This window comes from Thunnus maccoyii, chromosome 9, assembly GCF_910596095.1.
Source record: "Thunnus maccoyii chromosome 9, fThuMac1.1, whole genome shotgun sequence".
NCBI lineage: Eukaryota > Metazoa > Chordata > Actinopteri > Scombriformes > Scombridae > Thunnus > Thunnus maccoyii.
The window spans coordinates 31,880,319-31,903,835 of NC_056541.1; the positions used below are offsets into that span (position 1 = coordinate 31,880,319).

Genomic DNA, 23,517 nt, shown 5'->3' on the forward strand with positions numbered 1-23,517 from the left:
ATAATCAGCAACACTCTGCCCACTTAGAAGCTGATTAGACATCTAATTACCTACAATAAGTGAAAGCACTGTGTGGGTGTGCAGGGCCCTTAGAACTGCTTTAAATGTGCAGTAATAGTTAATTATAATAACCTTTTTTGTCTTTTTTGGGCAGCAGATCAAGATGAAAACACAACATTTGACATATTATCTCCTTGTAAAGTTGCTGTGGCAAACCTGTTAGCAATCATCCAGCAGGGGCAAAGCAATATTATCATTTATTTGTGTTCACATGATGAATGTAACTCCAATACTCATGCTCCTTTTAGTTCTGGTTTGGTCCCCATCAACAACTGAGAAAAAAATCAATTAAAGCACAATATTATATGTAAAAATACACATACTGGCCACATCCACATACTAGGAGCTGTATGTGGCCTGAGACACTACTCAGGGTTAATAAAAACTACTGCAACCTCTATTTTACTGCACTACCATTATTATGCACATAGGACAGACGTTATCATAGTCTGTTATTATTATGTTAATATGCAGTAAATGTTTAAAAATACATGAAATACCATTCACATTTTTGTATTTGTTTTGAAAAAGCCCTGACTCTACCTTTAATATCCCTTCACCTCTGAGCACCATCCTACACCCTGATGTCTCTAACAGAAACTTCTGATTGGAGAGTCATTAGTTTGACTCCTGACATATATGTAAGGTTTGATGAAAAGAAGCCCATGCAACTGCCCTTTGTTTTCCAGTTTTCTGGTGTCAGTGATTTATTCAAAAGCCAAGCTGGCATCAGCCTGCGGAGGAATTATCTACTTCCTCAGCTACGTGCCCTACATGTATGTGGCCATCAGGGAGGAGGTGGCCCATGATAAGATCACTGCCTTTGAGAAGTGCATCGCTGTAAGGCCTTTTTTCTTTTCTCCCATTGTTGCAGTTAATCTGGCCACATTTGAACTCTGTAAACATTGCCCCTTGTGTTGTCACTGTGAAATATTACTTAAATATTGCAGATGAAATACAGATGAATAAATTCTTGCTTCACCTCTCTCCTTCAGTCTCTCATGTCCACCACAGCCTTCGGCCTGGGTTCAAAATATTTTGCCCTGTATGAGGTTGCGGGTGTTGGCATCCAGTGGCGAACCATTAACCAGTCACCGGTAGAAGGCGATGACTTTAACCTGGGTCTATCCATGATGATGCTCATCATCGATGCTGCTGTGTATGGTGTACTTACCTGGTACATAGAGGCAGTGCATCCAGGTAGGAATCCTCATCTGAATCCCCATCATACTCAATTATTCACTCATATTTTAAACAGACAAGATTAAATGTGTTCTTCCTTACCTATAGGCATGTATGGGCTGCCCCGCCCCTGGTACTTCCCCCTGCAGAGGTCCTATTGGTCAGGTAGTGGGCGTGTTGAGACGTGGGACTGGTCGTGGTGTGGAGGCGGGGCTGCCAGGCTCAGCGTGATGGAGGAGGATCAGGCTTGTGCAATGGACCAGAGGAGATCTGGTAGGATCATTTGGGGCTGATGAGGACAACTTCTTTAAGAGAATCTCATGTTCTGTAGATCCACTTTACCAAGTTGCACTTTCACACATGTATATATTCAGATGACACAGTAATTTTCCTTTCCTATCTTAATACTGATGTTGTTTACACCGCATCCTCCTCTGAATTGAATTCTTTTTTAAGTGATTTCAGGCAAATTATCTGACTGTAGATGAAAAAAACTGCATGTGTTTCCACTCTCCTAGTAATCTTTTGTCATACCCCATAGTGTTTTTGGGAAATGCACTTATTCACTTTCTTTCTGTGAATTTGATAAGTAGATCAATACCACTCACCTATCTGTGTGGTAAATATGAAGCTTAACTTGGCACAGGAAGACAGGAAACAGTTAGCTAAATGTGAATTTAAGAATTTAGTGAATTTAGGAATTTAGTTTGTGGTGCTCACAGCATTGAAGAGTTACATTTAAAAAAGTCAATGGCAACATCTCTTTCCAGAAGCAGTGTTGTCACTGTTATTTCCCAAACATGCTCCATGCAAGAAGGCAAATGGCAACATCTGGCCCAGCTGTTGCAAACACGAAACATACTCAACGTGTTGCAATTATGCACCAGTGGAGGTGATCAATGTCAGTCCTCATTGAGGTGATCGAAGCTAGTTAAAGCTAATGAAAGCATTTCCATGACCACAGTAGTAGTAAACAAACATAGTGTCTGTGGAGGAATGTGTACTGCTGTACTTACTGCACAGAAGAAGAAAATACACTCACTGAGAAGGACGAAGAATTCCTGTCTGAATGAGACAAAGTTCAGCTGGAGCATCGTTAAACTTCTCAGCATGATTATTTTGATGAATCCAGCCTTATTCTGCATAATCAGCCGAAGACTTTATCAACTGCTTTATTGGGACTTTTTCTTCAATAGAAAGTATGTCGAATAAAAACAACCCACAGTGAGGTCTGTGGATTATGTAAAGTAACAGGGGCATTGTTTGTGAGCATTACAAACCAAACTTTATTTTCCCACATTGTATTAGGGTGGAGACAGAAAACTCAGATATCTCAAAACCAGGACACCTTAAACCCAAACTATCTGCATGGCTGAATACCACTAGAGGTAAAAGAGTAAATATGTTTGTTTTGTTCATTTGAGTGCGTCAAAAAAAATATGTGTAATGAACTTGGCCTTAGGTCTTCATACTCTAGCTATCATTATCAAAAGCCATATACAAATAAATGGTGTTTAAATGGACTGACTGGGGATCTTAGGGGACTAAATCTATGCTCTATGTCCTTAAAACTTTTTGACCTTTTTGAATATTTTAAATAGCTTGTGACTGTGGGCCCTATTTTTGTGCCGGCACAGAGCATGAAGAGCAGTAGTTTTCCTGTGTTGTCCTGTGGTTATTTCCTTGACCGTGCTGGTTTGGTATCTTGGTGACTCACGCTGTGCCACAGGGCGAGGAAAGGCTCAGTAGAGGGTGTGTTGATGCCGATCCAGCAGCACATTGCAATCTTGTGCCAAGAATGGGTCCACACACTCAGAGCAGATTGAGAGCACAGCCCACTTATGTTCTGTAATATTTTGTCACTTTATTTGGTGAAGGCATACCAATATAAACCGCTCTGAAATCATACAAACCCCTTCATTCGTGTTTTGCTTGTCTTTACACTTTCCTGGGTCTGGCCTGCTTCTGGTATACTAACACACTTTCCTTTACTCTGATGACCCTCTTTAAAGCCATCTGAAGGCAGCAGGTATCTGTTTCAACTGCAGTCATACCGGAATGTTGTTGTGCATTGTCATGGTGTAGTTACTCTACTACATTTTGTGTAACCAGCTGTTGCAGAATAACCACAGAAACCTCCGTGCTTATTTGCACATCACACTTCACATGTTACTGTCATTGCTGTGTAAGTGTGTGTGCGTCTCTCTGAAAGTGCTATATAAATGTAGCCATTTACCATTTTTGCCAAGGTCAGTATGCCTGTTACCACAAAATTACCAAGTAAGTGACAGTTCTAAATGGAGAGAGGTGGAACATTTGATCACATTTTATGAATATATAGACCACTTCATGTATAGACCACTTCTCCCTTTTCTCTTCGTCTCTCTAGAGGAAATGCGGGGCATTGAGGAGGAGCCGAGCCACCTGCCGTTGGTGGTGTGTATCGACAAACTGACCAAGGTGTACAAAACTGGCAGCAAACTGGCCCTGAACAAACTGAGCCTCAACCTGCATGAAAACCAGGTGGTCTCCTTTCTGGGACACAACGGTGCTGGCAAGACCACAACCATGTGAGAGAGAATAGTGTGTGTTTGAGCGTGTGTGTGTGTGATGATTCAATAATGAAGTCAACGCTGTAGTTTGGAGTTCAGTTCATATTGTTTGCCATTATAAAAAAAGTGTCATCCAACCCTGATATGTCTGAGTTTTATTCTTCAGCTGTGGCACTCTATAACACACACAGGTAAAACATTATTTCCTCAGCAAAGGAGCAGAAAACAAGCTCCAGAGCGATAGCAGAACATAGCTTACCCCTTTTGTTTTTCCTGTTAGTAGTCCAAAGGTCGTAATAAGCGCACATTTCACAACAAAACCAAAGCGTGTTGCTGTGCATGTCTACTGGATTTTTGGATAAGTCAGTTATGAATTGATGCACTGTAGTTGAACATCTAAACTATTCCTGTGTGATGTTTGACCAGAATTTGGTCTAGTCTAGTTGCACTAAAAGCATGGAAGGAACCTCTTCAATGATGATGATGATGGCCCACTGAAGCATGTTAACACTGCTGTTGGCTGACAACCCTTTCAATTCAAAATGTCAGCCTCTGAAAACAGCATAATGTTTAGCTTAAAATTGACATTTTAGTGAAGTTATCTAATGTGTTTTAAAAGGGTTTCATAATTTCATCATTAATTAGAATAATTTATATAGGGAGTTACAATCACAATTATGCCACAATTAAGAATTGTACCCCGTGAATCACCTCACTGTTTGGCTAATGCTACTACTACTAACTGCCTACATTGAACTGTTATAGGTCCATCCTGACAGGCTTGTTCCCACCCACCTCTGGCTCAGCCACCATATATGGTCATGACATCCGCACAGAGATGGAGCGCATTCGTCAGAACCTGGGCATGTGTCCACAGCACAACGTCCTGTTTGACAAGCTGAGTGTGGAAGAACACCTGTGGTTCTACTCCAGACTCAAAGGCATGGCTGAAGAAGACATACGCAAGGAGATGGACAAGTCAGTACAACACCATGCTTCTCCAGACTGTACTTTACTACATACTGTGCTGCACTGTATTATACTCAGTGTTGGAAAGGTTACTTTTGAAATGTAATAGCTTACAGATTACTAGTTACCCTGTTAAAAACGTAATGAGTACTGTAACTATTTTAATTAATCCATCAAAGATGTTTCCTCAGGTTTGACATTGAGCATTTTGATGTTTACAGCATTTTCACCACTGGTAAACTGAAAGCCGTTCTTGTCCAAGGACATGGCCACCCACTTTGACGTGGTCAGCTGGTCGTAGCCATGGCAGACACAGGTTGCTTAGGGCAATGTGCATTGATTTGATTGGCAGACGAGAGGTGGTACAAATTCAAACAAGAGAACCAATCAAAAACAACGCTCAAAAATTGAGCACTTACTGCCAAATGAATGGAGCCTATCTAGACGTAGAGACAGCTCCTCGTAAGCCATCCTACCCTTGATGGTGTTGCACTCAAATTTGTCCCAACAGCTTTGCTTCCAGAAATATGCCAGAAGAAGGCATTCCTGCACCGCAAAAAGATGTAAAGCAACATGAACATGAATGAATGTTATATTCTGCATATAAGCTCTTAACTGAAAAGAATATATTCAGATGGAACCCCTTTGTAATCACCAACATTTTGATTAGTAACTGTAATTTAATGAAAAATTTTCAATAACTGTAATGGATTACAGTTATATTCATTTTGTAATTTCATTATCGAATGCTGTTATATTTAACTAGTTACTCCCCAACACTGACTATACTATACAGTACATATCATAAGACACTGTCCTCATCTGACCATAAGAACACTTAGAAATGCTGAGAGACAGAACATGATAGAACATGCTGCAGAGCACTTATATACCACTACAACACTTAAGATGTATCAGTTACCTTCTACATCACTGCTTTTAGGCTCCAGGGATGGCAATGATCTGTTGGTTAGCCATTCCACCACTTTGGTGCAGAATGAAATCCCAACAACTGTTGAATGGAAGTTTTTACAAACATTCATGGTGCCCAGACGATGAAGTATGTCTCGTTATAATGTCAGTAAATATTGTGTCTTTTGAAAGTAATAAATAGTTTTGTTGAATTACAGCTTGCATCTAATTTAGACTGGAGTCAGATGGAAGTCACAAAAATAAGAAGAGAAAAGAAGAGAGAAGTATTCATGACCTGATAGCAAGCACATCAGCTGGCAGTGTGGACATTAGGGAGACAATTATTGATCCCAACTCAAAATGTATTTTGCTGTTATTAGTACTGTAACTGTTAGTATTAAATTATTGTAGTTGGATTAGGTTTTATTTATTATGTGAATTTGTAATGTAAATTTGTTATTTATATTTCTGTATTTAAGTATACTTTAAACTGTTAAGAGTTAATATATCGTTCAATTTCAAGTTCAAATTTGCCTTTGCAACGAAAAAAGCTGTTCTTGAATGTCGTTGACCATCGTTTTGTGCTTCCACAAGTATTGGTTCAGGCACCAGTATAGTTTTAGCACCAGTATCGGAAAAAAACCAAACAATACCCAACCCTACTGTATGCCCATAGCAGCACAAGTTTGTCACTACTGCTCCTCTCATTCTCATGTTGGTGCTCAACCTTTCAGCTGTCATCATTCAAAAACAGACACCGACACGCCCCCTGCTGGCTGAGACAAACATTTCTGATATTTCCCAAAAGACCTTTTTTCCTCCTTTAAATAACAGATCACTGTGAACAATACGTTTTTAAAAAAATGTGACATTATTTCTGATGGCAAAAAGGGATAGTTAAATGTGATTTTAGTTGGACTTTAAAAGCAGCTCTGTCTATCAATAATAGTAACATTGTATTTAGTGTTAATTGCTAAGATCTGTGATCACGGTGACATTTCTACAATGAAATCTGATGGGGCAAGAAACAACTAACCAGCTGTCCCCTCCAGGTATCTAAATGGTCTATAATGTATATCTCTCGTGAGCAGGCATCGACTAGTTTTATGGAGTGCCCTGATCAGGACAGTAACATTATGTATCACGCTCCTGTTGTGTGTGTGTGTGTGACAGAATGATTGTTGACCTAGAGTTATCCAACAAGCGCCACAGCTTGGTGCAGACTCTGTCTGGCGGGATGAAGAGGAAGCTATCTGTGGCCATTGCCTTCGTTGGCGGCTCCAGGGCCGTCATCCTGGATGAGCCCACAGCAGGGGTGGACCCCTACGCCCGCAGGGCCATCTGGGACCTCATCCTCAAGTACAAACAGGGTGAGTGGAGGCTGGATATCAGAGGGCATCCCTGCATTATCCTCCGCCAACTGTTTCTCATTGCACTTTTTATTGCGGCCTTTGAAGAAAAGACAGTAGTGACACTGCTTTATATGCAAATATTAAAAAATCTGTACATGCTGTACAAATCTGCCTTTAACCTAGCTGTCTGCTTTGTTAAAGCATATCCCTCAGTAACACAGGATCTTTTGCACACAAAGAATTCATTGCAAATGTTGAGGCTGCCTGGTTCAGACTGTTTTGCATTCCAAATTGCAAGATGTGTCATGAATAGTTTTTACTATGGTAATTGAACTCCACATCAAGTAATTAAGTATTTGTTTAGATTCCTTGCATAAATTTAAAATATTTCAAAAAAATATAATGAACTGCCTCTATATTCAGTCTCCACGTTATTGTTGCAGACGTGCTCCCTGTCCTTTTGTTATTTCTCGTTTGGTAACTGCAGTGCAAACCGATCTGTATATGTGTTGTACTTCTAACCCAGGCCGGACAATTCTGCTGTCCACACACCACATGGATGAAGCAGACCTGTTGGGAGATCGCATCGCCATCATCTCACATGGGAAACTCAAGTGCTGCGGCTCGCCACTCTTCCTGAAGAGCACCTACGGAGATGGATACAAACTGACTCTGGTCAAAAAACAGAGTGAAGGCCGAGGTGTGTGTAGACAAGTGTGTGTGTGAGTGTGTGTGGTTTCCTTGTTGTAGATCCAGTTATTAGTGGCTCTTAATTTCCTTTGAAGCTGTCAGATTGTAAATCACTGACCTAAATTTTCTATAAAATTGATAGTAAGACATATAAATGACCCTTTAAAGGGTTGTTTCACCAAATTTCCAAAAGAAAACCCTGCAGATAGTTTTGGTTTTAATTGTCTCAGTTTTGAGATATCTGTCTGATACAATGAAGTTTAATGTAATTTAGTCTGTTTTGCTCACATCATTTAAAAAAAAAACAGTCTCATAAAACTCAAACTATCTGCATGGATAGATACCACTAGAGGAAACCGAGCTAATGTGTTTTGTTCTTTGTCTTTTAGCTGTTCGGACATAAAACTTGTGTCTCAGCTTATTACCACTGTCTTTTTTTACCATCCTCTCCTCCCCCTCTCCATCCATCATGTTGTATGTTGTCCTTTCATCCTTCAGGCGAGGGCAGTCAGCTGCAGCCTCCTTCCTCTCTGTCTCCATCCTCCTCTCTGTCGCCTTGCTCAGAGGCTCGGGTCACCCAGTTTATCCGACAGTTTGTGGCGTCTTGCCTGCTGGTGTCCGACTCCAACACTGAGCTGTCCTACATCCTGCCCTCTGAGGCTGTCAAGAAAGGCTGCTTTGAGAGGCTCTTCCAGGTCCACACACACACACACACACACACACACACACACACACACACACACACACACATATAATATAATATATGAAAATGGACATAGTTGAGAGAGTGTATAAACAGTATAAATGATCAATTATAGAAGCAAAGCCACAGAAACACACTGATGAGTTTGTCTTTGGACTGGCATATTCATTAGAATTTCTCTCTGTCCTAACTGAAGTCATTTAAGTCAAATAATGTCATTTTGGCACATTTGTTAAATGAAATCCTTTAGCTAGCTAGCTCTCATTAGCCTTCCCCTTTAAAGTACAACAACCAATCAGTCAGTCAGTGTGTGTTTGCATTGTTTGTGTGGCTTCATTGCAAACAGACAAAGTCAAATCTGCATTGTTCCATTGAACAGCAGATCCCATGAAAAGACCAGAACCAACAATGTTTTAGTCCATCTCTTGCTACTCTGTCTGTGGCTGTCAGCCTCAAGCTCATTGAGTAAGTTTGCTTATTTTGTGTAAAATCAGAGAAGTCTCAGTATAGTTGACAAGAATGTACATACAATACAGATAGATAGATCATGACACATAGTGACACAAGTGTAAATTGAGCCAGTATCTGTCAGGCAGTAAGTGAGCTAGCAGGGTCTTTAAACTTTAAACAAGGCTGCGGACTAATGATCTTGCCTTTAATGTTGTCACTTCTTATGGTAAAGAATTTCATGAAATCATTAAAGCATAATATATGGTTAGCAGGAGGGGTGGTCTTGCTATAGTGTCAAAGAGGAATTTTGGGTTGTTTATGTTTTCATAGATTTTGGTTTAGGTTTTGATAAGTATGAGCTTCTAGCTGTAGAGAAGACATTTTTTTATAATAAAAGCGTAACTTCACCCTCAGGTCTGAGCCTAACTCCACCCACTGCATCATTTTGAAAAATGCTAAAAAGTTGGCATGAGGCTGAGACGTGTGAGCGGGGTGTGGATGTGTGAGACACCTCCTGACCAGAAAATAAGAATAAGAATAATAATAATGACAATAATAATAATTGTTATTATCATAATGGGAGGAAGACAAACAGTGGAATGACATTTAAACAGGCCAGAAGTCATTTTTAAATAAAACTGTCTCTGTTTAACTTGGTTTATTTTCACATGAAGACAGTTTTAGCTTCAGCAGCTAATAACAGCACTGAGCTGCTGAAGGAAATCTCTCTGTGACTGTCCGCTGCAGAGCTGCAGAGCCGCAGGGCTGCAGAGCCGCAGGGACGCAGGGCTGCAGAGCCGCAGGGCCGCAGGGCTGCAGAGCCGCAGGGCCGCAGGGCTGCAGAGCCGCAGGGCTGCTGCTCCACTGCTGCTCCACATTGGACAGGTTCAGTAACTCTGGAGCTCTGGTTATACTGCGATTTAGCGTTTTAAAACAAGACTTTACCAGCTGATAACTGCAGGAACAGACAGCCATAGTTCAAGAGCTACAGGACGAAATGCAAAGAGGATTTCAGCTGTTGTTGTGGCTGCCAGCAGCGTTTCCTCCATAGTCACAGATGCAGAGATTTCCTCCAGCAGGTCAGTGCTGCTGTTGGCTGCTGTTAGCTGCTGAAGCTAAAACTGTCTTGATCAGCATTTGAAAGTGAGCGTGGGCGGGCTGCGTGGTTTCACAGACTCACACTCAAGGGTCGGGGCTGGGGGAGGTGGGCTTTATCATTTTGCCATTTAAATAAACTAGTACAGTGCCCATTCAAAATGTGCCTGTTTGTAACAGGCCGACTGCTTATTATTTCTCATATATATGTATCAATTGACTTATCAATTAAAGCGATAAGGATTTAACAGATTAAATGGTTTTAATCCAGACAGAAGACAGACAGACAGACAGACAGACAGACAGGGATTCCTTGCTCTTTAGTGATATGAGCTGCAGTGCCCATTCAAAATGTGTCTGAGACATCCTGCAGTAAGTCTTGAACGTCCATGCCAAGGTTCATTCACAGTATACAGTTCAATAGTAGAACTTAAGTCTCTAAATCTTTTTCAAGTCATTAACACTGCAGATGAAATCCCACCTTTGACCACAATGTGGATTGCAATCAGAGCGGTGCCGTCGGTATTTCCGCTCGTTGACTCCACGGGCAGAAGAAGCAGCAGAAGCGATATTGTTTATGAGGTATTTTTATATATTTCTCGAGAACCGCTCATCCAAACAACTTAACACTCGACACTGCACTTCCCTGGGTCATCAGCGGTACACCCGCCAAGTCTAATTTCTAATTCAATCTAATTTATTATCCAGCTCAAAAAACATGTATAAGTGTGCAGCACTTCTAGAAAAGCTATCATTCCAGGCAAGACGGGCAACCTCACTCTTGGATGTACATGGATCAAACCACGCGCCAGCCTCTTCAGGATACACTTCCTGAGTGACTCGGGCAACTAGATCAAGGGCGTAATGCAGGCACGAGTTTAAGGCAGCAGTCAGATTGTCGAGACAAATGAGCAATTATGAAAAAAACATTATGAAATAATGGTCAGATAACACACAGGAGGGGAGGGGGACACTGACACTTGAGATACATCAAGAGTGTAATTCCACCAGAGTGAGCTGGGCTATGGACCAACTGTTTCAAACCAAAGGTATCAATAGTAGATAATTAAGCCTTAGCCAGGGGATCAAATGTCTCGATGACATGTACATTGAAGTCTCCAATAACAATACGGAATGGGTGAGAAGGGGCAGCACTGATAGCTACAAGAAGCAAAGCATACAAAAAGATTGCATTACCAGAAGTTCAAAAGAAAGAGATTTAAGAAGGAATTGTGGGTTGGACGCTGCCAATAGTCAGAATGTGCCAATTAACAGATAATCAATGGGCATCTGTGCTAAGGCTGGGGAAGAGACAGGCCAGAGGCATTACATGCTACAGAACCTGATTAATCAGGTGCCTTCATGTGAACCCTGCATGTCAGACAGTGCAGGATTCATGTTGGGAGTCTCTGGCTCTGTAGTGACAGCTCTAGGAACCTGTTATAATATGTGTAGTAGTGAGTGAGTGAATGACGGAGTGATTTCAGACACCACCATTGTCTTCACACAATTAGAATATGTCAATATCATATCACTGTCCTGTCTTGATTGTGTTATTTTCTCGTAGTCCCTAGCCTCCTGTACTCCTGTCCAACCTGCTTTTCCCTCCACACCTGCCCTGCATCAGCCTCATCAGTCCTTCCCCACTCCCAGTGTTTCCCTCAGCCAATCAGCTCCTGGCCTGTTCCCTGTTCCCTTGTTAGTTCAGTTTATATTTAAGTCCTGTTGTTCTGTTCAGTCTGCCTGCAACCCACCCTAAAAGAAAGAACTAGATCATATATCATATTACAACATAGTATGTTTGAGATCAGATGTCTTACTGCACATCATAATCAAACCAATGACACAATGCCCCAGTTGCATGGCCGTTTCCACCAGACAGCTGTACCAAACAGCACGGTTCTTGATACAGCTCATGGCTCAAGGTTTTAAATACCTTGATTGTTATCAAGGTAGTTGTGGCAGTTAATCATGATAAGGATTACAGGCCATATTTCTATCTAGTGTTAGTGGGACCATTGCTAGTTCACTGTGCAGTAATTTGACGCTCTCTTTGGTGTGTGTGCCTCCAGGCTTTAGAGCAGGGCTTAGACAGCCTGGCTCTGACCAGCTTTGGGGTGATGGACACCACCCTGGAGGAGGTCTTCCTCAAAGTGTCTGAGGAGGACCAGTCTCTGGAGAACAGTGATGCTGGTGAGACCACGCTCTTCTTCTGTGTCAGAAGATAGTTCAACACCTCCACAAAGTTTTTTAGATTTCATAAATTAGTCCTGACTTTCTCAACAAGAATAGATTTCTGCAAAATGTGCAGAGTCAAAGTGCTGACTTTAGACATTCTCATGAGTTTTTCCACAGCTCCCCATCCCATTATTTCTCTTTCTGTCCCTGAGCAGATGTGAAGGGTTCTCCAGGGGGCAGCTCAGTGGGAAAATCCTCAGTGGGTTCAGGAGGCCCGGGGGGACCGCAGGGTGAGACTGGACCCTTGGTGGAAAGTGAGAAGCCGGAAGTGGAGCTGAATAACCTGGTGATGTGCTCCAGGCTGAGCCAGAGCCAGTCCTCCCTGAAATCCTCCTCCTCCATCGGATCAGTGAGAGGGGACGAGGGGGGGCTCTATGCAGACTTCTATGGAGATTACTGTCCACTCTTTGACAACGGCCAAGAGTCAGACTCCGCAAGCCTGAGAGGTAAGAGAACAAGACAGCTGACAGTCACGGAGCCTCAGGACAGCTGCAACCAAGACATGTTGGGTGATACATTACTTTATAGTACAGCCCCACCAATACTGGATTTTGCCATTACTCATATCAATATATAGGAGTTTAAAAAATATAACAACAGGCTACCAGTAAGTTTTAAAACAATCTTGATAGTGACTTGTCGGTGGACAGACTATGGACCACTCTGCTGTAAGACGTATTTAACTTCATGTTAAACATTCTTTCTGGTACAGCTCTGTGATGACGCAGCATTAACAGCTGTAGTAATAGTTTTACATTTTAACTGGATTCTCCACCGGTACCGATGCTAAATAAATAAATTCACATGCCGATTTTCAACAGCAGGACTTCACAGGGTGAAATGCTTCTTTTTCCTTTTATGGCATTTTTGTGAATGAACATGGAGCAGAGCAGGCAGAATACCTTTATAGGAATTTAGTGGCATCGACTATGTTCATGATCAAACCTCATGAACAAGCACATATGTGTACAGGTGGCTTTTATCAAGTTGAAAGGAGTAATTTGGGGCAGTTAGCTGAAAAACAACTGAAAACACACATGGAAACCTTGCAGGAAGAGCTAAAAGAGGGTTAGGATAAAAATACAAGAATGCATTAGACCTCTTGTTTTGTACAATTCATCAGGTAGTTAAAGAATAACAAAATTGAAAAAGATTATAAAAAAAGCCAGATATATTGATAAAAGAATTTGAAATTAATTAGCTGTAAACGTGATGCATCTGACAGCTGTGACATGAGTATATATTATACATGATTAGAAGAATAAATAAGTGGAAAACATATGAATACAAATGTGATGGAAGTGTTGGTGAAGGACAAAATGCAGGGCCTATTCAGAGAGTCAGGGGACCAGTAACACTGTATCTGTACCAAGTTCAATTTAGCAATTGGGCTAAATTGATATCCTGATGTAGGGCAAGTTATCATTTGAAATGTTTCAATACTATTGCCAATATAATATCTCAGATACCAGAAGTGCTGTGACCAGAAGAGTGCAACCTGTTTATTAATTTTCTAATATTTTATTTATTTGCAGCATTTTTGTTTTGTTCATTCCTAATTTCGTGTACAGTATGTGTTGTCAAAGATGTGAATTGAAGGCGGTTTTTTTCTTCTTTCAATACCTTACCTCGAGGAATATAAGTATATTGAACTTAAAATACCTATATGTTCTTATTTATTGCCTCTAATGAAGCAAAATGGAGATTACAACTTCAAGATCTGAGTACTATGCAAGAAATTTTATGATTTTGGACTGTATAAAAAAAACTGTAGCAATGACCAAAATATTGTACACACTGTCAAGTCTGCAGAATTTTCCAGACAGACGTCTACTGAGACTGATAAATTTGAGAAAATTTTGCCCTCCTTCGTCTCCAGGGGACGCAGAGAACCCCTCATCCACAGAGCCAGAGGTCCTGGAGGGGCAGGGCAGCTTCAAGCTGGAGGGTTGGTGGTTAAAGCTGAGTCAGTTCCACGGCCTCATCGTGAAGAGGTTCCACTGTGCCAAGAGAAACACCAAGGGCCTCTTCTCTCAGATCCTCCTACCCGCCTTCTTCGTCTGTGTGGCCATGACCGTGGCTTTATCTGTGCCTGAGATAGGTGAGATTTTACATACTTTTCTCAAAGAGCACTGCTGTTGTTCTGTCCCAGCAGGCAGGCAGTTTAAGTGCATTCAGTGAAAAAGCAGGTAAATGCACACTGGTGTTGTTAAGCTGTTTGTTGGAGCAATTCACTTATCCAACTTAACAGTTAAATATGAAGCTTACTGCAGTATTCTGCCCTATTTCAGTTGGTTGTGTTCAGCCAGCTTTAAATTAGTCCCTAATTAGATGGCTGGCATGAAAACTGAGGGATCTGCACAGTTGGTGACCTTTCTCTCGAGGTCTGGTCACCATTGATCTCCACCATCAGCAAATAAAAAATCAAAGACGCTCTAACAAGTACATGAATAATGTTTTTCTTGTTTTGCAGGAGACTTGCCCCCCCTGATCTTGTCCCCGTCTCAGTATCATAACTACACTCAACCTAGAGGCAACTTCATCCCCTACGCCAATGAAGACAGACCCCAGTACAGGTCAGATAACATTTGTTTTAGACAGTTACATTGTTGCTGTATTCACAGTGATGGTGCAGTACACACTGGGCGATAATTGTACAGGCTTTAGATAAGGATGAACGTAAACAATGACTCAACTGTTGGCTGTGTGTTGCTGTAAACATGGTCGTCATCTAGACACAAGGAAGCTTTTTACCTCCACTTTAATGTAAGAATTTAAATCTGTCTTGTCTGGAACAAAATCACATTACAGCCAGCTGTCATTGTGTGGAAAAGAAATTTCTCAACTAGCTGCTAACGTAAATGGTTCTTTAGCTTGAGAAGAAAAACCACAAACACCAACACACTCTGACACCAACCGCATTTATATAACGTTCGTGCTGGGGTCAGACTGTTAAATGCAGTTGAATGCACCGTCACTGTCACCATCGATAATGATGACAGCACTGCGCCCGGAGACACAACGTGTCCAACGTGACTGATGGATCTGCAACGGCGTCCATCGTCGAGTTCAACAGAGGCTCTTGTGTGTTGAGTTCAGAGTCTAAAATTTCACCCTCTCTGGGACAGAATGATGGTCGGTCTCTCGTGAAAGGGACAGCTCACCTGTTCATACTGGACTTCTTGTTTGCGTCCTTGGCTTTCCAGAACACATTCTTCAGGTGTTTTAACTTCCAGGACCAACTGTAACCGCCCTCCTCCAACTTCTTGGAAATATCCTCATAAATCGCCCGGTTATGATATGAACCGACGAGTTTTCACTGCACTGACTCCTCTGCCTGAACAGAAATCAGATAGCGTGTTTCATCTGTACTCCATCCATGAGCACCCATCTTGCCTGTTGATATCGTTTGTTATGGCTTTTTCTTGTTGATTTGCACTTTAATATGATGTTGTTGGTATGCAAATGAGTATGTACTTCCGCTTACACAGAGGACGTCAGTTGAGTAGGCGGTCCTTCAATGTGGCCCAGGACTCATTGCCTTTACACTGCTAAAAGAATGTGGCCAGATGCGTCTGAGCCGAATGTGGTCTGAGTGATCGGATCTCAATCCATCCTCAATGCATCCTCAATGTGTGTTTACACCTGTACTTAGAGCTGTCCACTTGTGATCGGATCACCGGAGATGGATGTTAATACCAGGTGTAAACAGGGCTAGTCTCTCACTACTAGAGGTCATTATAAGTGAGGTTTAACTTGTGGTTGAAGAGAGGTTTAAGAAAATGTCTGTATGACTCTGATCTTTATTCTGTCAGAATATGGTGTTATAGAATCAGCAATGAGTGTGGGTCAATTATGAAATACATCCAAAATATATTGAACATGAAAACAAACATGATTTATTTTGAGCTGTCAATTATTAACTCCACCACAAGCAAAAAGAACAAAACAAAACCAGAACACTAACTTGTGTGGCCTTGGTGCAGAATAAGGTGTTAAACGATGGAGGGCTTTAAACTTAAAGTAACTTAAAGTGAACTCTATATGCAACCAGTGTAATCCAGCCAATGGATGCAGAGATATTGTATGGTCTCTGTGTTTAGTGCTTGTCTTGCTGCAGCAGTCCTCGCAGGTAAATAATGGATTGCAAGAATCATGGCAAGAGGAGATGATGGCACAGCTAATGGCCTGTAACAGGATGTAATATGAAGTAAAATACTGTATCCTATTGATTAAAGCAACTGGAAATAGGATTTAGCATAAAATAATATTTCTTCAGGACTACATTGCATGATTATTTGGGGTCATGGTAAAGTTATTTTTACATGGATATTCTTTAAATTTTGTGAATCAATGCAAAAAAGATTTAAAGGTAGAGTCGGTCATTCTGTAGAAAGATTGTTGGTATTTGAAGTAAACACCCAAACAAATACACCCTTCCCTTCATGCTCCGTCAGAAGCTCCGCCCCCCCAAAATTAATGGACACCCATCGCCAAGGCAACGACCAAAAGAGAAATAAGGCAGAATCCAGAGTGATGCGTCAGCTGTAGCAACAAACTGCCTTCACCATGCTGACTGACAGTAGAAATTTACCAAACCAAAAGAGTTTGCATGTCGGCTCCACAGGAAGAAATTGACAATGTTTGTATTTATTGATTAATTGATACAGTTAATAAGTAGAAAACACATATACAGCAGGATATTTGTGAGATTTAAACAGCTGCCTGCTCAGATTACGCTTCACTAAACGCCACAGAATCAGACTTAGACTAAAAAAACCCGGGGGGTCTCTGTAAGACTGTCTCGGATTCATTGTGGATTGATACATTTAATAAAATGGAAGCGAATCTGTTCAATGAGAAAACACTTTCTAGCCTCTCTCTCTCCACTTCACCAGCCCTCCCCCACCATTCAACGGGTGCTAGAGAAGGGAGACTGTCATGTCCTCACCATGGATGTGTTATAAGAGCTGGATACCAGACCGAAAATGGCGCCCATTCAGTCCAATAAGAATTGCTCAGCTGGCACATATGCCAAAAAACGTTTCTAGCTTCCAGGTTTTCTTCTGCGTTGTGCAGCTGACTGAATATGTGCAGTGGTGTTTCCACCACTGGCCCTGCCCACAAATGACATTGTGATGACATCACAGATTTTCCATTTATTATTATTATTATTATTATTTAGTATTCCATCTATTGAAAGTAAACCTGGATACAGCCACATGCACACACAGGAGCTAACCAGAGTCCAGGCACCTACGACATGATACCTCAAAGAATAAACGCTGCTTTCACGTTGACTAAACTTATTGTAGCTAAATTTATATTGATCATGTCACTTAGACACAGACATGCTGCCCACAACTCATTTTCATTTTCCTGCTGCATTTGACCCCCCTCTCAGGAGTAAGCTGTCCCCAGATGCCAGCCCACAGAAGGTCATCAACACCCTCCGTCTTCCCTCTGGCGTGGGTGCTACCTGCGTCCTCAAAACACCCTTCAACAGTACCCTTGACCAGCTGGCCCAGACCCTCAACCCCAGTGCCAACAACTCCAAGACTCTGGCTGCCCGCTACTTTGACTCCATGTGTCTGGACTCCTTCACACAGGGTGTCCCCCTCTCCAACTTTGTGCCCCCCCCTCCCTCACCTGCACCTTCAGATGACCCAGACCCTCGCTTTGAGGACGGACTGTGGAACTTCACAGTTGCCCCTCCAACCACAGTCCATGGTAAGTCCATAAATATATCGCAGCCGAACCAGTCAGTTATTATTATTTGTTATAAAAATATGGAAAATTACTACAAATGGGTTTTATTTTTGTAGTTTTGTCCATCAGTAATAATACAGTTGTATTTACCAAGCTGAGATCTGGGGACACGGTGACATTGGTGACAAGAAGTCTGATGGCAATCTGACAGATTGATGGCAGATAGATATGATGGACTTAACTAAGAAAAACCTTTCTGTGAAGTGGTTATGAACTTGGTGTTAATAAACAGGAAACAGGAAAGGATTTTAATATTACATATGTGACACCAAAGTGTTTCAGCAGACACCTTCATAAAGGTGTTAAAATAACAAACACAGAAGCAGCACAAGACATGACACAAGGCGGGGCTGCAGAAATCACAGAGGAGGCACTGTGAACATCCACCCAATGCAGACTCCCTGTCTGACTCCACAATGAAATGTATGAGGCAAATCACATACATTTCACATACAAATGATAGACTAACTTAAATAGTGTAGCTCTGCTGTCTTATCAATCACTCAAATTTTATTTGCATAGCACCTTTCATACAGGTTAGTGCAATTCAAAGTGCTACACAGATGACTGACAAGCCAATAATAAGGCAGAACAAATGTAGACAGTAAACAGTAAGTGGAAATCTGTTTTGTTCTCTTGGGCGGCACCGTATGGCGTTAAGCGGCTATTGCAGGTGTGTTTTTGGACCTTACTCGAGCTCACACCCAAAGATCCAAACAGTGTCACTAGCTGCTGCCAGCAGCAGGATCAGCACCTTGGAGAGCTAATCAAGTCCTGATAACTGTGTTGGTGATTCTTTACATGATTAAAATTAATGATTTATTTTTTGAACAATATTTAACAAATATTCTTTAACATTTTTGAGAGTACAGTGATCAGATTTCCATACTTTCAGTAATTAAAACCCTGCTGATTTGACCTGTCACTCCATGACTGAACAAAACGATTTTAAAGAAACCAAAGCTGTAATTAAAAAAAATAAGTTTAAGTTTTCAAAAACCAAACAACAACATCTCCCTGGGTCAAGGGTCCAGGGTCCATATACCTTTTTTGTAACTCGAGGTCCTCATTGGTGGCTTTGTTTGGTCGTACATAGCAGAACTTTGCAGTCAGGGCTCCAAAGCTGTGGAATAGTTTACTGGAAGATCTGAGATCAACTGGCTCAGTGTCTGTTTTTAATCGTTTTTAAAAACCCACTTTTATAAAAAAGCTATAATTAGGTGATCTTTTTTCTGTGCTTAGTGTATTTAGTGTATCTTATGTCCTACATTCTTGTATTCTAATTGTGTGATTTTATTGATGCCTTTTCCTTTACTTAGCTACCCTTACTTGGTTGTTATAAGATATTGCTTTTACATGTGCAAAGTAAAAAAGGTGCTGGGAATGTTGTCATTTTTGTTTGATGTTGAAATCCAAAACTTCCCTCAGGAAGTTAATTAATTTTTTAAGTCTATCTCCCCTTTAAATGCTAAGGATGACCATAAAAAAACAGTCCATAAATAATGTTATTATTTAAATTGATTTGAAGATGTCTCTTTTATCTTTGCTCAGAGCCTGTGACGTCTCCTCCCACCCTTCCCTTGTCCATCCATGAGCCAGTGCGTTGTACCTGCTCCATGCAGGGGACAGGCTTCTCCTGCCCCAGCGGGGTGGGAGGACGGCCCCCCCTCATGAAGGTGGTGACAGGTGACATCCTGGTGGACATCACAGGCCGCAATGTCTCTGAGTATCTCCTCTTCACATCAGACAGACTGCGCCTGCACAGGTACTGTATGTATGCTGTATCTGTGACAACTACGGCTGGTTTCACTGAGATTTTGTACCAATACATAAACAAAAATATAATTTTTGCATTAGCTTACTTTGAAGAATACCATTTTTCTTTTTTTCATTTACAGTGTTGTACAGTTGCTTCAGCTCACTTTTCACAACAAATATACAAAGCTCATAACACAATACACTGAAGTCCTACTTATGGGCTCAGTTCGCACATAAATTAGGTAAGACATGATTTGGTAAAGAATTACCTAGTTTCACAACATTAAGTATGTTTATAACATACAGTGAACTACAGCAATGCTGTAATTTAGGAAAGCAAAAAACATTAAACCACAATTTACACTAATGTAACAGAAATTCAGCACAGTATATTCTGACAGTGACAGCAAAAAAAAGTATTTCTTTTTCTTTTCACTACTGTCATACATTTGAAATATATGTTAGTGGTATTTAAATAATGAAAAATTAAGTTGTGGTGCTGCTCACCAGGATAACAGATATGTTGCTTTGATTCTGTGATCTGCATACTTTGTATTGTATCGTATTCACAGTTTTCTCCATGCCAAGAGTTTTGATAAAAGTGACGTAAGTATTATTAGTATAAGTGTTGAAAAATGAAGGTAACCAATAGTGTAACACAGGCATCCTAAAAAGAGCTTTGCCTAAATAAACTACAGTTTAAACTTAGTCTGATATGGATCAGGAAATGTTTGATAAAAGAAAAAGTTAGCATGACAAAGAATCCCAGCAAACTTTTGATGCCGGCTTTCCAAACTTTTCAATACACAATTCTAAAGGCAGCTAGAGTTATATAGCACCTTTCAAACATGGAGAATATTCAAAGTGCCTTACATAAGGCTGAAAAATGCATTAGAACAACATTTAAAACACAATAAAAAAAACGAAATAATAATAATTTTTAATAAAGTTAAATACAAACAGACATAATTCATAATAGACCAGAAAAAGTCATATTGCAGTTACAATGCAGTGAAGTGAAGTTGTACTTTGAAGTTGTACTTTGAAGTTGTACTTTGCCCCAACTGACCAGTTTTGGCAAGTGCTCAGCTGGTTTTTGAGGTTCAATACTCAGTCCCAGTAAATACACTGTTACAAGGACAACTGTTCCAATAGTGTAAAGCCAACATCTGCTGATACTGTCCAAAGAAATAGTGCATTACATTTTTAGTGGATTGTAGGCTTTGTAATAATTGTGATACGCTTTTGCATTCTCATTCATTTGAAACACACTTTAGAGCTGACATTTATATTATGATCATTTATATTACACTGCATTCATAAGTGTATTTCACAAAATGTGGAACTACTCCTTTAACTGTGACTTAATTGCACTTCACTGTAACTATATTTTGTCTTGGATACATACAGTAAACATTGAAACCTATGATTCTTGAGCAAAATAGTAAAATATGTATCCTACTACCCATTTATGTTTGTTATTGATTTGATTCACTAACTTTGTTCTCAACAGGTATGGTGGTTTAACAGTGGGGAATATCCAGAAATCAATCCCAGCATCCTTTGGGAGAAAGATTCCTCCAATGGTTCGCAAGATAGCAGTTCGCAGATCAGCTCAAGTAAGACAAACAGTCTGAACGGACAGTTATGAACAGCCAAATATGAACAGCCACTGACAGACAGTCCCTTTGTGTGCAGGTTTTGTATAACAACAAAGGTTACCACAGCATGCCGACATATCTGAACGTCCTCAACAATGCCATCCTGCGTGCCAACCTGCCTGTATCCAAGGGCAACCCTGCTGCCTATGGTAACGTAATATAGAAATTAATGCATCTTCCCAGTTACATGTCAGATAATTGATAGTGTTGTTAAATGAAGTTGTGTGGTGTTTAGTAGGCTCCTGCTTAGGTTTTTATCATGTACACAGATGGTAGTTATTTTGTGTTCATGTGTTTTGCAGGTATCACACTGACAAACCACCCAATGAATCGAACCAGCGCCAGCCTCTCTTTGGATTACTTGTAAGTTGCTTTTTAGTGTTTTTAAGGATAACTACAGTTTACAAATTAGGGCTTATCTCCTCTCTTCTCTTCTCCTCATTTCGCCATCATCATGTCATTATCCTCTCCTCTCCTCTCCTCTGTATCTCCAGGCTCCAGGGGACAGATGTGGTGATTGCCATCTTCATCATCGTGGCCATGTCCTTTGTGCCAGCCAGTTTTGTAGTTTTCCTGGTTGCAGAGAAATCCACAAAGGCCAAACATCTGCAGTTTGTCAGTGGCTGTGACCCTGTTATCTACTGGCTGGCTAACTACATCTGGGACATGGTGAGCAGGAGACAGTGTGTCAGTGTGTGTGACTGAGTGAGTCAGTGACAATGTAGTGTATAGTAATGTAGTGTATTGTCAGTATCCATAAACTATATTTCACCACCATGAAGTCTTCTTACATTGAGCTAGCTTCAGTGAGGAGCCCAAACAAATATTTTTACACGATAAATGTATTTTCAAATGTATTTTTCCCTCCTTCTTGTGGCTTAGTAGTGTGATCTTTGATATTGTTATGATGCATTAAAAAATGTAATTCTAAAAAAGTAATCCAATGACTATAACTGGCTTATTACATAAATATTTTTCTTAAAGTCCACCTCCACTCAAAAATGTGTTTTTCTTCTTGTGCTGTACCTACAGTTGACTATTTGAGCTTCACTGTGCAGAATGAAACATTGATTTGTGACATCACAAATAAATTATTGGAGAGCAGGCAGTCTTCAACCAAATGATGATTAGTCAAGTCAAGTCAGTTTTATTTGTGTAGCATCAAATCAATCAATAGAAGTGATCTCAGGGCACTTTTCACATAGGGCGGGTCTAGACTGTACTTAATTTACATTCCCCCATGAGCTAGAACTTGGCAACAGCAGCAAGGAAAAACCCTGCTTTTAACGGGAAGGAACCTCAAGCAGAACCGGGCTCTATGTGGTCCTAACTATAAGCTTTATCAGAAAGGAAAGTTTTAAGCCTACTCTTAAACATAGAGAGGATGTCTGCACCCCAGACTGAAACTGGAAGATGGATCCACAGGAGAGGAGCCTGATAGCTGAAGGCTCTGCCTCCCATTCTACTTTTGGAGACTGTAGGAACCGCAATCAAGCCTGCATTCTGGGAGTGCAGTGTTCTAGTGGGGTAATAGGGTACTATGAGCTCTTTAAGATATGATGGTGCCTGACCATTAAGGGCTTTATAGGTGAGGAGAAGGATTTTAAATTCTATTCTGGATTTGACAGGGAGCCACTGCAGAGAAGCAGGGTAATGCCATCCAGAGTAGTTATATCATTAGATAATGTGTTTCTAAGGTGTTTAGGGCCAAGCACAATAACTTTAGTTTTGTCTGAGTTTAGTAGCAGAAATTTGCAGGTCACCCAGGTCTATATCGGTCTAAAGGCTGGCTGTCAGGCTGTTTAGTACACAGCAATGCTATGTACACAACTCATATCTCTAAGTGGGTACTCATGCAACACATCTTTGGAAAGCTAAGATTCTTGTGATTTGATTGATGCAAACCATTTCAAGATACAATCACAACAGCAGGTTCAATCAACGCCTCTGTCAGACCACAACAAACAAATAATTACAAAATTCATGCTACTCACCTATGAAGCCTCATATTACTCCACTGACTGATACAACTCTGACAAAAACAGTCTTATTACATTGACAAAGGTCCAGTTGATCCAATCCAGTAAAATATTTAGTATAAAACACCTTCCCTGTCTTGTCCACAG

General features: G+C 40.8%; 1 protein-coding gene across 3 annotated transcripts in view; it reads left to right on the forward strand.

Annotated features, from left to right (window-relative positions):
- The window catches only part of abca2 (ATP-binding cassette, sub-family A (ABC1), member 2), a 122,939-nt gene that overhangs the window by 86,513 nt on the left and 12,909 nt on the right, over positions 1-23,517 (forward strand). For all 3 annotated transcript variants that reach the window (XM_042422515.1, XM_042422513.1, XM_042422514.1), the window contains 18 exons: positions 750-900; positions 1,056-1,260; positions 1,351-1,515; positions 3,632-3,812; positions 4,560-4,772; positions 6,849-7,045; positions 7,554-7,727; positions 8,216-8,412; positions 12,038-12,158; positions 12,359-12,649; positions 14,083-14,304; positions 14,677-14,779; positions 17,608-17,933; positions 19,524-19,737; positions 21,244-21,349; positions 21,429-21,540; positions 21,694-21,754; positions 21,886-22,060. In XM_042422515.1, the coding sequence (XP_042278449.1) occupies positions 750-900; positions 1,056-1,260; positions 1,351-1,515; positions 3,632-3,812; positions 4,560-4,772; positions 6,849-7,045; positions 7,554-7,727; positions 8,216-8,412; positions 12,038-12,158; positions 12,359-12,649; positions 14,083-14,304; positions 14,677-14,779; positions 17,608-17,933; positions 19,524-19,737; positions 21,244-21,349; positions 21,429-21,540; positions 21,694-21,754; positions 21,886-22,060 (3,214 nt within the window). The remainder of the gene's footprint in view (positions 1-749; positions 901-1,055; positions 1,261-1,350; positions 1,516-3,631; positions 3,813-4,559; positions 4,773-6,848; positions 7,046-7,553; positions 7,728-8,215; positions 8,413-12,037; positions 12,159-12,358; positions 12,650-14,082; positions 14,305-14,676; positions 14,780-17,607; positions 17,934-19,523; positions 19,738-21,243; positions 21,350-21,428; positions 21,541-21,693; positions 21,755-21,885; positions 22,061-23,517) is intronic.